General features: G+C 46.8%; 1 protein-coding gene across 1 annotated transcript in view; it reads right to left on the bottom strand.

Moving 5' to 3' along the window:
• Window positions 1-11,053, bottom strand: part of ABCG1 (ATP binding cassette subfamily G member 1) — an 80,887-nt gene extending 69,834 nt beyond the window's left edge. The window contains exons 1-2 of the mRNA XM_030328542.2: window positions 11,009-11,053; window positions 10,008-10,055 (exon numbers count right to left, since the gene is read on the bottom strand). Coding sequence (XP_030184402.1) covers window positions 10,008-10,010 — 3 coding nt within the window. The 5' untranslated portion in view covers window positions 10,011-10,055; window positions 11,009-11,053. The remainder of the gene's footprint in view (window positions 1-10,007; window positions 10,056-11,008) is intronic.
• Window positions 11,054-17,026: the final 5,973 nt, after the last annotated feature.

Here is a 17,026-nt window from a genome sequence, read left to right as displayed (position 1 = left end):
CACGTGCCAAACATCGATTAGCCCGGTCAAACAGGCCACAGAGGAGAGCAGGGGAACCGTGCAGAAAGGTTAGGACACGGGCGCTTCACCGAGGCCATTTTGGAGCACTCTGAGCGGACGTGTGTGCGCCACACAGGCAAACACAAGAGAAGCTCGTCACAAGACTGGCCAGTCCAGAGCCCAAACCCAGTAGGAATTTCTGCTAAGACACTACTGACAGGCGGGCCAGGCCGAGCTTGAGAACTTCCCGTGGAGAGACACTCACCCAGTATGTGGCCCTTGCGGCACTAAGTAGCTGTCATTGCCAGCAATGTCATTGCCAACATGTGCCCAACTGGACTCCCAGTCACCCTGGGTGATCCGTGATCCACGGTCACAGAGCCAGCCCTCCTCCCCACGGTAGACCCTAAGTTGTTCGATCAAGGCCCTGTATTTCTCTCCAGGCCTTTGCCTAGAGACGGAAAGTCCCTGGGCCCCCCATCGTTGCTTCTTGGACCATGCCCCTTCTTCCCGCTTACCTTCCCCTGTGTGGGTTCCATTTACCCAGTGTCCCTCGTGAAGCTTGGGGTAAACCACTGACTGCCTATTCAAGGTACTCCCTCCTCTCACTGGGAAGCCGGTGTTCCCAGGCTCCACTCAGACCACCAATAAGGACAAACTTCCCTGGGGCAGAACCAGCTCCCTGATATCCTGGGGACACGCAGGCCAGTGGACTCAATCACCAGGGACTGAATTCACTTTCTTTATAATTACGTACTCACAGTTGCCTAGTTGGCCTGTTATCCCCCAAATTCCATTTTAAAGGCTGTCCGATTTATCTCTGTAAGATGGCCAGCCACTAAGCCTGGGAGATGGGGGGGTGGGGGCACCCTGGGGACTTGGCCTTGGGTGCAAGTGTTCTGCCCTTGGTGTCCAGTGAAGGGAGGGATGGGTAGGTCAGACATCCAGACAGGCTCGTAACGGGACTGCGGACTGACACAGGTGAACGTCTGCAGGGAGCCTGCTGCAAGGGGTGAGGCTGGCTTAGCCTCTTGGACTGCCCCACCCCTGCAGGTCCCCAACACAAGATCCCTCCAGAGCAATCTTTGGGGACATCCCATGGCTTCCCAGCCTCCCCACTCCCAGCTGGCGAGGAAGACATCTAATGAACATATTCTCTATTAATACGGTCTTCTTCATATTTTGGCGATTTGGTTTCCAGCAATTTTGACCTTGAACCTTCTTTGCTTACAGGGTGGCTGGCTCTGAACTGATCTAAGCGGACTCTATCGGCTGCTTTTCTTCTGCTCAACAACAGAGCTACACCAACCTCAACTTCGTTTTCCAGAACCTACGACTTTAGCCCCACCCCCTGCCCCGCCTTAGCAGACACGCAGAGATTGCCTGCTCTCCGCATCGGAACACGGGGTACAAAACAGAGAAAACCCTGCCCTATAGTGTGGTCAGGCAGTAGTCACGGTGGAAAGCTGAAGTTCTTATCCAGACTGGGTATGTTTGTAATTTCTCCCATGAACTCACCATACTTCAGGGATCCTTCTTTACCTAAGCTGCGCACTTGCTTTGTGGTTTAGGGGAGAGGCAGAGTGGGGTGCACGGACCTCCCGGCATCCCCTCCGGGGTGGAAAAGTGCCTGTCCTGCCCATCTTCCAGCATAAGAACATCTCTCTCATTTCACACACCAACATTTCATGGAGGAAAACACAAAACCTCACGGGTCTCCCTGCCCAGTCTCCAGCGCCCCTTCCACTACACCTGTCTCTGCACAGTGACAACGTGCCGGCTAATGGGACTTCTTTCCCCGAAGCCTCAAGGAAACTGGGTTTAGGAGGGGACGGTGGAGAGAGGTGTTTGCTAGCTTTTCTTGCTACAACCCAGAGCTCTGACTCTGAAGGTGAACGTTTTCAGACAAGTAAAAGCAAATATAGCCAGCAGGAAAGGGGCTTGTCACTCCTCCTGGACTCCTGGCTCATGGTGGGGGGGGGGAACGTGGTGGGGACCCCTGGGCTGGGCCAGCGGGGTGAATCCCACCCCTGCTGTATCCCAGACCTACGACCTCGCGGCAGGTGCTAGAGACCTACCTGGGGTCGTGGCCCATGCCTTGTTGGCTTTTCTGATCCTTTCTCTGTCATGTTAGCAGAGAATTAGGGCCATTGGGCCTTTTCTGTCTCTGTTTACATGACAGCCAATGCCTCCACTTTAAAATAGGAAGAGAGAGAAAGAGGGAAAGTACAAAGCTGAGGGAGTGAGATAGAATGAGAAAGAGAGAGAAGGCGGGAGGGGTGGGGAGGGAAGGAAGAAAAAGAGAATATTAAGAGGTTGGAGCAGGTGCAGAGGAAAACCATGTCCCAGCCCTTGTGGGCAGAGATGGGAAATAGCAGAAGACATATGCGGTGTGTCAGGGAGGGCAGCCTAGGCTGGACCTGCGTAGCAAACTCTATAAGCTGCTTCATTCTAAAGAAACATTGTTTTCATCTCCATGGTTTGCTGGGTTCCTGTTTTGCTGGCCCTCCCGCCTCTTGCCACTTTCCGTCTCCAGTCCCGCATTGCACCCTCTGGCCCAGTCCCCAAGGGGGCCTCTCTTTCCTCACCCTGCTGGGGGGGGGGCAGAAGAAGGGCTGCAGGTGCACGCAGGGTGGAGGGAGGGAGAGGGGGCACGCCAGAAGATGGAAAGATTAGGTCAATGAGGGATGCTTGCAGGAAAAGAAAAATGCAAGTAAATATTCACAAACTAAATTAGGAAGTAGTAAGTGTTGCTGATTATTCCTGTTTTCCTCCATTAGCACAGAATAGAGAGTGGCAGGAAAGTTCTAGGAAAACAATCTCCACAAATGAAGAAAGAGAAAATAACATCTGGTGATGAGATGACCTCCAAAGCTGAAGATCAGGGCAGAAGTCTCAGAGACAGACACAGGAAAACTCCTGGAGGCCTCCTCCCACACCTAAATAAAAGCCTTCCACTGAGCCCTTTCGAGCTTTCCAGGTCCCAGTTGGGAAATAACCAGTAACCCGTGGAGTGCACCCCACTTTTCCTCTGTGGACCTGCCCTCCCTCGATCAGTCCTAGAATACCACCCCCACCGGGAACCAGTCAGAACGTTCCATCCCTCGGGCCACTGCATTTTTTCTGGAGAGGATTTGCGAGCCCCATGGAGCCATCAGAGTTGTCCCGGGGACTCGCCAGGGCCCTGAGAAGAGAGTCGACCTCCCCACACGGCGGCCATCTTCCCTGCCTGCACGGCAGGACCCGCTGGGCACCTTGAACAGGTCCGTGCCTCTCGGCACCTCCCTGACCGCAGCTGTGAAGAGAGTGACAGCTGTGTCCACCTCATAGGATCATTTGGGAGGATTAAATGAGTCAAATTTTTGATAATCACGTCTGACTCATAGTGTGTGTCTTATAAATAAATGTTGGTCATCCTCATTAAGAGACCCAGCACTTTCCCTCTGACCTTGAACTAGTACGAATTAGGTTTCAGTCATTTGAAGCCTGAAAATCCTGATTAGGACACACAGTCTGTTAAAAGTCAGGGCCCCTAAGCCAGTCTATGGGGGAGATCTCACAACGAGTTTATAGGTCAACCTCATAACCCTTTATTGCCTTAGCCTCTGTTCACCCAGGCACGTGCCTTATCTCCCCCAGGAGGTCATAAATCCCAATGCTTCTGGAATGTTTCTTTGTCTCCAAAATCATGCTGGCACCTAGCCAGAGTAGGTGCTTGATAAAAATCATGAGTTATGTTGAACAACCTCTAATGTTTTGGAAGGTGCTCTAACAGGCATTGTCCCATGTGACACTCAGGACGTCCCCTCAAGGTAAGAAGGCAGATGCCCTCACTGGAACACACTAGGATCTGACACTCCAGCCCCAAGTACAGGGCAGACCACATTTTGTTTTTCTCAGCAGTCAAATAATCTGCCCCTGGTCCCTGGAAGGCAAGGCTTCCATACTGTGTCGGCTCCGGTACAGACCTACTCTCCTTGCTCCAAAGACCACAGGTGGAGTCCTTTGTGCTCTTTGCCCTGAAGTCCTCTTGCCTCCCGAGACACCTGAGCTCTCCTGTGATCCGCAAACCCCACCTGTTCCCTCCCCAGCCAGGGGATGTTTTTCCTGAGCCGCCTCCCTCTCTCCTCCACTCACCCGCCCCCCCCCCAACTCCCCAGGAAGACCTGGGCAATCACCTACTTGAACCTGGGCTTTTGGAAGCAAAAATTTGGTTGGGGAGATTATTTTCTGCATGGCTGGAAACTTCTGGGCAGGCCCCTGCAACTCACAAGTCCCCAAGGCAAGAGAGAAACAATTTAATTAAAAAGATTTGGCTACTTTTTAAGAGAAGGGAGGGAAAAATAGCTAAGGCAAGGAAATTAGCTTCCGAAATTATCTCAGTAAATGATCCTGCCTTGGAAACACAGTGATGCAGGTTCCGTGAGGTTTGGAAACCCCGGGTCTCCTGACTCTTGCTGAGTACTCTTTGCACTTGAGCACCACACCTCTTTCAAACAGGGAGAGAGATCTGAAGAAGTGCGCGTTCAATGTGTTAAAAATCACAGGCACGCTAGTGGGGGTGGGGATGGGGCAGATGTGCTTTTCTCTATTCCCCCCACCAAAGCACGGCTAAAATCTCTGGACATTGGATCCCCCCAAGGAAGGCAGCTATGCTCACCACTATACCACCAATGCACACCTTAGGGGACCCAAGGAACCACACTGACTAAGGTCCCTGGGTTTTCTTTGTGACTCATATATCCCAAACACTCATTTGAAGAAACCAACAACCTGGAAATGCTAATGGGGACAAACAAGCAAAAAAAAAAAAAAAGCCCCCCACCCCAAACAGCCAAAAAAACAGAAAAGGGGCACCCTAGAAATATAGACATTTTTTCGGCAATTACTGCTCTACTCCAGTCAAATACCACATGATAAAATGTGGCCCCATCCCACCTACACCAATAAAGATGAGTGGTGAGCCTAATTTCCACCCTCCTCAGGCCATAATGGAGCACCAGAACCTGTCCCCATCCCTGGTCAACATGGTGGCAGAGAAGACCATAAACGGAGGCTGGAATCCGTCCGCACCAGGCAGTAATGAGGAGCCTCCCCTTTCCTCACTGGGACGGTGGCAGAGGAGATCCAGTAGAGTCAGGACCTTCACCACCGCCCAGTGTCAACAAGAACTCTACACTCTCCCCAAACCATGGTGCCAGTGGAGATCAGGTGGGGAGCATAATGAGGTCCCCTATCTCTCCCAGCCGGGGAGGTATGGGTGGAAGCCAAGAGGGGATCCAAACTCCAATCCTTCCCAGCAGTAATGAGGAGCTCCTCCCTTGGAGGTCAACAAAGACTGAGCAGGAAACCTGGACTTCTACCCTCATCTGGCGGTAACGAGGCAGTGACCTCCCACTTCTCCTACCTTCGTGATATCAGAGGAAGCCAACTTAAACAGAAAGCTTAAATAAGATCTAAAGTTTCATTACATAATATCAAAAATATTTAAGTTTCCATCAAAATTCTCATGATCCAAGAACCAAGAAAATCACAATTCAAATGAAAAAAAGCAGTCACTGGATGCTAAGATCAAGATGACAAAAAATACCATGATTACCTAACAAAATTTATTTTTTTTTTAATTTTTTTTCAACGTTTATTTATTTTTCGGACAGAGAGAGACAGAGCATGAACGGGGGAGGGGCAGAGAGAGAGGGAGACACAGAATCGGAAACAGGCTCCAGGCTCTGAGCCATCAGCCCAGAGCCTGACGCGGGGCTCGAACTCCCGGACCGCGAGATCGTGACCTGGCTGAAGTCGGACGCTTAACCGGCTGCGCCACCCAGGCGCCCCTACCTAACAAAATTTAAAAGCAACCTTCATCAAAATGCTTCAGTGAACAATTGTGACAACACTTGAAACAAAGGAAGCCAGAAAGTCTCAGCAAAGAAATAGAAGATATAAAGAAAATGAAATGGAAATTTTAGAACTGAAAAATACGATACCTAAAATGGAAAACTCAGCAGATGGGCCCAACAGCAGAATGGAGAGGAGAAAGGAAAGTATCAACGAACTGGACAATAGAATGACAGGAATTATCCAGTCTGGACAACAGGGAGAAAATGGCCTATACATGAGCAGAGGCTGAGGGCTCTATGGGACCCTAACAGAAGATCTAACAGAATACGTATAGTCTCAGAAGGGTGTTTGGAGGTTGGAAATACTCAAAGAAATAATGGCTAAAAACTTCCAGATTTGGCAAAAGACAGAAACCTCCAGATTCAAAAGATTCAAGAAGCTAAGTAATTCCAAATAGGATAAATCCAAATAAATCTACAATAAGACACGCCATAGTCAAACTTCTGATACTGAAGACAGTGAGGGAGACATGACATCTTACCTGGAAAGAAAAAGCAATTCAAATTACAGCAGATTTCTTATTGAAAACAACAGTGGTTGGAAAGAATTGGCACAACATTTTTCACTCACGGAAAGAAAAGAACTATCAACCCAGACTCTTATATCCAGAAAAAAAATCCAGGAATGAAAGGGAAATCAAGACAAATTTAAGAAAATGTGTTACAAGTACACATACCCTAAAAAAATGGCTGAAGGAAATTCTCCAAAACATAAAGAAAATGGTAAAAGAAGGAACTTTTGTACACCCAAAAAGAGAAAGAACACTTTAACTAAAAATATGAGTAAACAAAATAAACTTTTCCTTCCACTCTCGAGTTTTTCAAATTGTATCTGATGGTTGAAGCAAAAATTGTAGTATTGTTTGATGTGCTTCTACATGTGTGTAAAGTAAATATTTAAGACAATTACATTATAAACAAAGGAGGTATAAGGGGAGGCAAGATCTCTACATGATAACTCCAACTTATAAAACCATGACACTAAAAGACTGATGTCATGTAATGTAATACCTAGAGAAACCACTAAAAAAGTAATACAAAGAGATGCTTTCAAAACACAGAGAAGTCAGAAAGCAATTCTAAAAAAAAAATGTTCAAGTGACTCCTAGGAAGGCAGAAAAAAGAAAACAGGAAAATGAAAAACACAGAACATGGAAAATAAAAAATAAAATACATACTTAAGCCCAACATGTCAATACTTACAGGGGCACCTGGGTGGCTCAGTCATTTAAGCCTCCAACTTTAGCTCAAGTCATGATCTCACGGTTTGTGAGTTCGAGCCTGCTTCAGATTCTGTGTCTGTCTCTATCTCTGCCCCTTCCCTGCTGGCTCTCTGTCTCTGTCTCTCTCAAAATAAACATTAAAAAAATTTTTTAAGTGTAAATTACCCAAACAACAGAACTACAAGGTATGTGGAGCAAAATCTGATAGAACTGAAAGAAGAAATAGATAAATTCACAATTACAGCCGGAGACTTAATCGCCTCTCTCAACAACCACTAGAACAACTAGACAGAAAAATCAGCAAGGATACAGAACTCAACAGCACCACTGAGCAACAGGATCCAATCAGTATTTATAGAACGCTCCAGCCAACAATGGGAGAATGCACATTCTTCTCAAATGTTCATGGAACATGTACCAACATAGATCTTATCCTTATAAAACAAACCTCAACACATTCAAAAGAACTGAAATTATGCAGAGTGTGTTCTCTGACCCAAATGGAATCAAACTTGAAATCAATAATAAAAAGATAATAGGAAAATCTCCAACACTTGGAATTGAAACAGTTCACTTCTAAATAATCCATGAGTCTAAGAGGGGATCCTAAGGGCAAATGAAATACAGTTAACTGAATTAAAATGAAAGTACCTGTATCAAAGTACACATGTGAGGACTACATCAGTGTGGAGTGGAAATGTATAGTGCTAAAAGCATATTTTAAAGTTAAAATTTCCTCATTAAAAATGAAGAAAAATCTCAAATCCATAATGTAAACTCTTACCTCAAGAATGTAGAAAAAGAAGAGAAAAATAAACCAAAATATAGGAAATCATAAAGATATGAGCAGAAATCAATGAAATTAAAAATGGAAGAATAAAGAAAATCAATGAAACACGATCATTTAGAAATGATCAGTAAAACTGAAAAACCTCCAGCAAGACTGACAAAGAGGAAACACAGAAGACACAAATTACCAATATTAAAGACAAGGCAGGGGACATCAATACAGATCCTACAGACATCTGGAAGACCGTAAAGCAACAATACAGACAACTCTGCACAATAAATTTGACAATTTAGATGAAATGAATGAATTCCTCAAAAAAGACATAGGTTATTTGAATAGCCCTATAACTATTTAGGAAATTGAACTCATCATTTTAAAACTCAAAAAGAGGAAAGAAGGAGGTAAGGAAGGAAGGAAGGAAGAGAGAAAGAGAGAAGGAACTCTCCAGGCCCAGACAGCTTCCCTGGAGAGTTCTACCAAATGTTTGAAGAATTCACACCAATTCTATACAATCTCCTCCAGAAATAGAAAAGGAGGGAACTCTTCCCAATTCATTTTATTTAACTAGTATTACCCTCGTATCAGACAAAGTATTAAAAAAAGAAAAACTACAGACCAAAATCCCTCATAAATATAGATGCAAAAACCATTAACAAAATATTAGCAAACAATTCAACAATATACATTTAAAATGATACACTATGTCCAAGTGGGGTTTATCCCAAGCATGCAACTCTGGTTCAATATATGAACACCATATTGTAGTACACCATATTAACAGACTAAAGAAGAAAAATCATACAATCGTGCCAGTTGATGTGGAAAAAGCCCTTGACAAAGTTGAACACCTATTCATGGTTTAAAAAAAAAACACTCAGAGAAATAGAAATAGACGGCCATCGCCTCAATTTCTAGCAATTGCACTCCTGGACATTTGTCCCAGAGAATGAAAACTTATATTCCCACAAAAATTAGCAAGAAATGTTTACACAGTTCTATCTGTAATAGCCAAAACCTACAAACAACCCAGATGTCTGTCAATAGGTAGTTAAACTGTCGCCCGTCTATAATATGGATCGCTACTCAGCGATAAAAACCAAAGAACTCTTCAATACCCAACAACCTGGATGGATCTCTAGAGAATTCTCCTGGAAAAAGCCAGTCCTAAGAGGTTATACATTGTATAATTCCATTTATGTGCCATTCTTGAAATGGCAAAATTACACAAATGGGGAACAGGTTTGTGGTTGTCAAGAGTTAGGGAGGGGACTGAGTGGAAAGAAAGAGAATGGAGCTATAGAAGGGGGGGGGGGATGAGGGACCCTTGTGTGGATGGCATTCTGTATCTGGACTCTATCAGTGTCTGTATCCGGGATGTGATGTTGTACTGCAATTTTGCAAGATGTTACCATGGAGGGAGCTAGGTAAAGGGCACATAGGGTCTCTCTTTGTTCTTTCTTACAACTCCATGGGAGCCTGCAATTAACTCAAAATTCAAAGACTAATTTTTTTTTTTTAAGTCACAGGACAGTCCTGAGTGAGGCCACTCCAGATGAGGTGGCCTTAGACCACCCTGTGGCAGAAAATAGACGTCTCATGGAGCATGGGGAGTGAGGAGGTAGGTGGTAGAGTTTTAGGGATGAATAGGGAGAGGACACGGAACCAGAGAGCACTAGGTCACTCAGGACCACACGGTGGGCTGCCGGGCAACGAAGCATTTATGACCGTTCTTTGTCAACTGTGAAGGTGAGAAGGTGAGGAGGGATGGGACAATGTTCTTCCTCCTTACTAGAAATTATGTGTGTGCGTGCACAGGCACCCAGGCACCTGCAGGGACAGTGATGGGTAGGATGCCGGCCCCATCATTAGCCATCTGTGGTGCTGAGCCGGTCCTAACGTCTCAAAGCCTCAGTCTTCATCAGCAAAATGGGAATATCAAGAACACCACCGTGGCAGTTGGATAAGATGGGGTAGTTACAGTGCCTGGGAGCTGAGAAGAGGGAAGGGTGGGTAGCTCGTGTGCCTCTAATATTGTCTTCCAGGTCCTCAGACCATGACCTTCTTCCACCCTCCCCCACTGTTGTCGTTACTCACCATCCTCCCAAATGGCTTACTCTTCTCTTCTTCCTGTGATGAACAGTTCTGTGTGGGAAAAATGGGTGCATAAATGTACAAAGGAACTCCTAGCTCAGAGTGACATTTCAATATCAAATGTTAAGGCGTCAGTATGGTAGTCAAAGGTTAAAACTTCTAGTTATAAGATAAGTAAGTCCTGGAGGATGTAACATACGTAGGGCACGGTGAACATTACCGTATTGTGTCTTTGAGAACCACTAAGAGAATAAATCTGAATTTTTTTTTAATGTTTATTCATTTTTGAAAGACAGAGAGACACAGCACAAGCCGGGGTGGTGCAGAGAGAGAGGGAGACACAGACTCCCAAGCAGGCTCCAGGCTCCGAGCTGTCGGCACAGAGCCCGACGCGGGGCTCGAACCCACGAACCGGGAGATCATGACCTGAGCCGAAGTCAGACGCTTAACGGACGGAACCACCCAGGCGCCCCACTAAGAGAATAAATCTTAAAAGTTCTCACAGGAAAAAACTCGTAACTATGCGAGGTGATGGGTGTCAGCTACGCTTATCGTGGTGATTCTTTTGAGATACAAACATTATCAAATGGTTATATGGCACACTTCGGACTAGTACCATATTCCCTGTCGATTCATTCTCAATAAAACTGGAAAAAAATTAAGGCATCTTACTTTTCCTTGACAGGCAACTCATCCACATTTACAGACTGGTTGTGTTTCCCTCACTGGTCTGTGGGCTCGGAGGACAGAGAGGCGCTGGCCCATTCTCACTGAGCCCCAACATCCAGCCGATGCCTGCCTCCTACATGGCTCTCCAGTATTTGCCGGCTGACTGATCTCAGTCACAGACACTTCACGTCACAGCTTACATTATAAATTTTTGTCGGTGCCCGTACTAACACACGCGACATCTTTTCTTTGATCTACAACTGGCTACATTTACTGTATACATTTATATTAAAAAAAATTTTTTTTTACTAAAAAGCACCTTGTCAGCGACTTACCCACAAGCTTAGATGTAAACACTTCCCAGGGAGCCTTTCTGCTGCAAAACAGACCCCTCTGCACGCAATGTATTTATTTTGCCGTTAAGAAAGGGAAGTAACATCTGCCTTATGCAGGCCAGGATTTCAATTTTCATCACTGCAGACATGTGAAAACCCCCAAACCAGAAGCCATGATTTCAGTTTCTGTTCTGTGTCCATACAAAACGAATTGTTTTAAAATGGGCATAATGCAATCACATGCGTAATAATATTACCAGTGCAATGGTTCCTGCAGCAAACAGGAAGCATGAGAGGTTACTAAGGGTCGGTCTGCTCCCTCTGGGGTTACTGTCACAAAATAGCACCTGTCTGCCCACAGACTGGCTGAGTGCCCGTCTACGGGTAGCTTCCCGCTTTTGGTCAGATGATAGATTTCACATTTCGGAGCGCTGTGAAATTTATTTTTTTAATGACGCACGTTTAAAACAATTAACAGCAAAGACTGCAGTTCATCAGGGCCTTGAGGGTAATAGTCAAGGATAAAGGGAGCATCTCCTAGTGGAAGGTCTAGAATAACTTACATAACATCATATCATGATAACTCTGGTCAATGATCGTCGCTGCAAAGTGGGGACAAAGTGAGCTAGTGAAGCATCTGAGAGCTCAGGGCTTTCGGGGAGAGCAGCCATCACCTAATAGCAAAAACTGATAGCCTTAGAGGCCATGGTGGTTTCGAGAATAGTGCTTTGAACTTTAAAGCTGCTAATTCACTTAATCCTCATCACAACTGCATGGGCCAGACACTATTACTATCCACAGCGGGGAAGTAAGGCACAGATAGGTTATGTAACTCGCCTGAGGTCCCACTCTCCCAGTACCCAATCTCAGAGCCTAAACAGTCAAGGCTGGCTCCAGAGATCGCAACATTTTTCCCCCGTAAGAAGGATTTCTTTTCACTTTTTAAAGTAGAGCACAAAAATGTCAATGTCAGGATGGGTGAATTTTACATGTCTCTACACTTGGATACTCACCGCCCAGATCGCGATATAGAACATTTCCATCTAGAACATTTTCACCGTGTGACCTGTATCGTGTGCCCGATCCCAATCAAGCCCCGCCTCTGAACACAAGTACTACTCTGGCTTTGATCAGCATCGATGAGTTTTGTTTGTTCTGCACCTTCATATAATTGGCTTATCGAACGTACTTCTTCACGTCTGGATTCTTCCACTCGACAGGGGATGTTTGAAACCCATTCACACGTGGATGTGTGCGCACCCCCAGCTCCTTCCTTTGTAGTTTGCTTTCCTTTCTGCCACAGGCGGGCAGGTGGCCTGTGTCCGGTTTTCAGCCATTAGAGTGAAGCTGCTGTCTTATCGGCCTTCCTGCATGTCCTCGTGGGGGACACGGACATTCATTTCCCTCGAGGAAAAGTCTGGCAGCGAAATCCCTGGGTTATGAAGTAAGAAGGTTTAACTTTAGTAAATCCTACCGATCAGCTTTCTACGTTTCTACCGATTCATACTCCCTGCTGCTTCACACCCGTACCGTCACTGGGCATTTTTGGTTTTTTAGAAAACGTGGCCACCCTGACAGGTGTGTGGTGATTGTATCACCAAGGTTTTAATTTCCTTCCTGTACTGACTAGTGATCGTCAGTTCCATTTCCCCTCATTTAAAAATGGCATTGTTTTGGGGCGCCTGGGTGGCGCAGTCGGTTAAGCGTCCGACTTCGGCCAGGTCACGATCTCGCGGTCCGTGAGTTCGAGCCCCGCGTCAGGCTCTGGGCTGATGGCTCGGAGCCTGGAGCCTGTTTCCGATTCTGTGTCTCCCTCTCTCTCTGCCCCTCCCCTGTTCATGCTCTGTCTCTCTCTGTCCCAAAAAAAATAAATAAAACGTTGAAAAAAAAATTTTTTTTAAATAAAAATGGCATTGTTTTGTCTTTAGTCTTGGTCTATAGGATTTCTTTTTTTTGTTATCAAGACTTTTAAATTTTTAAGTAATCTCTACACCCAATGTGGGGCTTGAACTCACAACCCCGAGATCCAGAGTCGAACGCTCCACCAATGGAGCCCGCCAGACGCCCTTGTTGGGTAGGATTTCTTGATGTATTCTGGATACGTGTTCTCCGTCCCATCGGTAGGTTGGAAGTGTGTTCTCCCAGTCTGAGGCTCGCCATTCAGTTTCTTGTGTTCCTCCTTTTCATAAAATCCAAGTTCTCACTATTTTCCTTGATGGTTATGGGTGGGGGTTCTATCCGTAGGCGTGCCTTCTTTATGAAATCTCTGCCTACGACAAGAATATGAAAATATTTTCCGGTGTTTTCTTCCAGAAGCACCATTGTTTTCTTTTCACAGCTAAGTTTAGGATCCATCTCAAAATTTTTTTTAACGTTTTATATATTTTTGAGAGAGAGAGAACAAGCAGGGGGTGGGGACAGAGAGAGAGAGAGAAAGGGAGACACAGAATCCGAAGCAGGTTCCAGGCTCTGAGCTGTCAGCGCAGAGCCCAACGTGGGGCTCAGACCCGTGAGCCGTGAGCTCATGACCCGAGCAGAAATCAGACGCTCAACGAGGAGCCCCTAAGTTTTAATAATTTTTTAAAATTATTCATCCTGGTTGGATTGAGTTTCTTGAACCTATGGGTTACTACCTTCCATAAGATTTGGAATATATTTGGCTATTTTTTCTCCAAATACTGCTTTTCTCTCTCCATCCCTCTCCCTCTCTGTCTCCTCTACACCTGTTTGCTATCGGTCATGTCCTTCTTACAATTTGTTCTGGGTTTATGATTTTTTTCCTCTCTGTGGTTCATTTTGGATACTTTCTACCGATCTCTCTTCAAATTTATTGTCTTGTGTTCCGCCGTATTCAGTCTGCTGTGAAAGCCACCTGAAATACCCTTGTTTAAAATATTTATTTGTTCACCTAGCGTGTCCACTTGGCGATTTTCGTAGATTCCAATTCTCCTGCGAAATGCCCCCTCTTTGCATTGATTTTCTCTACCTTTTACTCTATGCTTCACATATTTACCATAGCTATTTTGATGTCAGGGGCTGCTAATGCTTTTTCTGAGTCATTCTCTGAAGTGTGACCTTTAAACATGTGAGCCATTTCCACAGAGGAGGTGAAATGAAGCCTGTCTCCTGACTCATACGGCTCCTGGTGCTGTGTTACTTCTCACCTACAGCGTGTGGCTGTTTCGGGGGGGTGCTTGTCTTAGGGTGCTGGTATACATTTCCAGGAACCAGTCAGGAGACGGGCGTTGCTATCCACCCTCAGTAATAACACCGATGCAATAACCCAAACTGTGTGGTCACTGGACATCAGGAGGCGTCTGTCCCTCCCACAAACCACAATCAATTGTCTTGGGCAACACCAAGTCTCTAGATAAAAATTAATTTTCGGGCACCTGGATGGCTCAGTCAGTTAAGCGACTGACTTTTGATTTCGGCTCAGGTCATGGTTTTGCTGTTTGTGAGATCAAGCCCCACATCGGGCCCCATAGCTGGCAGCACAGAGCCTGCTTGGGATTCTCTCTGTCTGTCTCTGTCTCTCTCTGCCCTTCCCCCAATCGCGCTATCTGTGTCTCTCAAAATAAATTAAAAAAAATCATTTTCACCATTCTCTCTCCTTGAATTTGCCCATCTGTATTGAGGATCGCCGATTCACCCATTTACAAACCACAGTTTGAGTAAGATGGCCCAAAATGAGGTTTCTCTGTAGAATCTTCTGGGAGAGGGGCTCTTTAAAAATTTCACTACCTCCCTTCACCCCAGACCGTGAATCAGCCGCAGTGGGGGAGCCGGGAAAGAGGTCCAGGACCATGCCTTGGAGCCACTGCTGGGCCACTGGAGGCAGACCAGGACCCAGGTGTCCCCACGTCTTTTACAACCCTTGGCCGCCACTCTACCCACATCGCTGGGAGCGTTGCACCCCAGCAGGAAATGGCTGAAGCTGTTTCCTAACTTGACCTGCCGGCCTGAGTCTGTCCAGCTGCCCGGGCCCTCTGTGCCTGTCACACAGGGTCCTGCGGTCTGAGGTCACTATGGGGCAAGACTGTAGCCTACAGACTGAGGCTCTCGAGGACACAGAGATGAGGGTGGGGTTTCCCTGATGAACTGCAGGGTAAGAGATGAGAAGTAAAAGGTGCACTCAAGTCAACTGCTTTATTTATTCTCCAAAAAGTGTCCTGGAATGTTTTCTTGATATGCCCAAGGTTAAACGGGCTTGATAAGAACAGGCCTCAAAACAAAACAAACAAACAAAAAAGTAGGAAGTTGGGGGCGGACCCTTTTGTCCCCAACAAAGGAAGAGGGATCCTAGGATGCTCCCAATTAACGGCAGCAGATTCTTTAAACAAATTTTTAATGTTTATTTATTTTTGACAGGCAGAGTGCAAGCAGGGGAGGGGTGGAAAGAGAGGGAGACACGGAATCGGAAGCAGGCTCCAGGCTCCGAGCCGTCAGCACAGAGCTCTTGAGCCCACGAAGTGCGGGATCATGACCTGGGCCAAAGTTGGCCACCCAGCCCACCGAGCCCCCCAGGTGCCCCGACAGCAGCAGATTCTCACAGCCACCTCTCTCTGTTGAATTTTTTCAGAACAAGGACACCGGAAAAGCACGTAAGAATATCTCACGCGGTTGGGATTGAAAAACATACATATACAATTTGATATAAGTCACAAGGATGCTGGCAAAAAAAACCTCAAACCTGCTCTCACAGTGGGGACAGTCCCAGTGGCCATGGGAAAGGCTGTTCGTGTGACCCTGGAGCCAAGAGGAGAGACAAAAGCAAACCCAGCAGGTGCCTCCCCAGGGTCAGAGGACTTTGAAGACAGGGTGAATGGCTGTGGTCTGATGTACTGCAGCTCTCCCCACGGTCAGTGTTCACGGGGACGGGTGTTTGTCGTGGTCAGGTCTCCGGGCAATGACAGTGGGGTCCGGGCTAAGCCGAGGGGGTGGGTGGTACAAGCTGGTGTGGAGCATGGAACAGCTTGTGGACAGGGCCCCCAAACCGTCCTGTGATGTCTAGAACCCATGAGAACCAACCCTGAAGGCTGAGCATCTGAGGAACTTCCATCAGGGCGGTGGCAGTGATGTGGGGACAGAGCGAGGCTCCGTTCTGGCCTCCCCGTCTCAAGAGCCTACCCTTGAGGCCACGCCCACCCAGCACCGAACATGCGCCCCCGTTGTCAGGACGTTAGCTTCCGAAGGCTTTGCTTTCTGAATCCTAGAAATCCCAACTTAAAATTTTGACTCTTCAGTTGGGTGTCCGACTTCCGTTCAGGTCACGATCTCACAGTCTGTGAGTTCGAGCTCTGCATCGGGCTCTGGGCTGACAGCTCAGAGCCCGGAGCCCGCTTTGGATTCTGTGTCCCCCTCTCTCTCTGCCCTCCCCTGCTTCTGTTCTGTCTCTTTGTCTCTCTTTCTTTCTCTGTCTCTCAAAAATGAATTAAAAACCATTAAAAATTAAAAAAAAAAAATGCTTTGACTCCAGAATGCCTTCACAAAATGTCGGTGGAGCGTTGTAGGGAAAGGACTTTTCCCACTTAGCAGCCTTGCCCCTCCACCTCGCCTGGCGCCATTCCACTGGGGGACACGCAGGATCCGGAGCGCTGGCAGTCCCCGCGCTGGGCGGGCCAGCGGTCTCCCTGGCTTATCGTTTAGAATTTAGAAAGCACTTTCCCATAGACACAGGGGTTAGGTTCCCAGGCCAGGCATGAAAGCCCATTCTTGTTTCACTTGTAGATAAACTGCATTACTGCAATCCTCCACCCGACCACATTGTGGAACTCGGTATAGAAAGTTCTACCACCCTACGTTTGTTGGAAAATATCCCCAATTCAGTCTTCGACCTCCCGGACGTGGGGTATGGGCTCCGTCTCCCCTCCTGCGAGAGACCAATCTTCAGTGACGTGGGCCCTGGGGCTCCCACCTGCGTCCAGATGGGGGCTGGTGCGTGGACCACCATGGCCCAGAGGTGGCAATGCCAGGGCCACAGAAGCAAAGCCAGGAATTGAGGGAAAGAGCGGAGTC

The sequence above is a fragment of the Lynx canadensis genome, chromosome C2 (assembly GCF_007474595.2).
Source record: "Lynx canadensis isolate LIC74 chromosome C2, mLynCan4.pri.v2, whole genome shotgun sequence".
Taxonomy (NCBI): domain Eukaryota; kingdom Metazoa; phylum Chordata; class Mammalia; order Carnivora; family Felidae; genus Lynx; species Lynx canadensis.
Note: the sequence above shows the minus strand (reverse complement) of the source record. Positions and strands in the feature narration are given on the sequence as shown.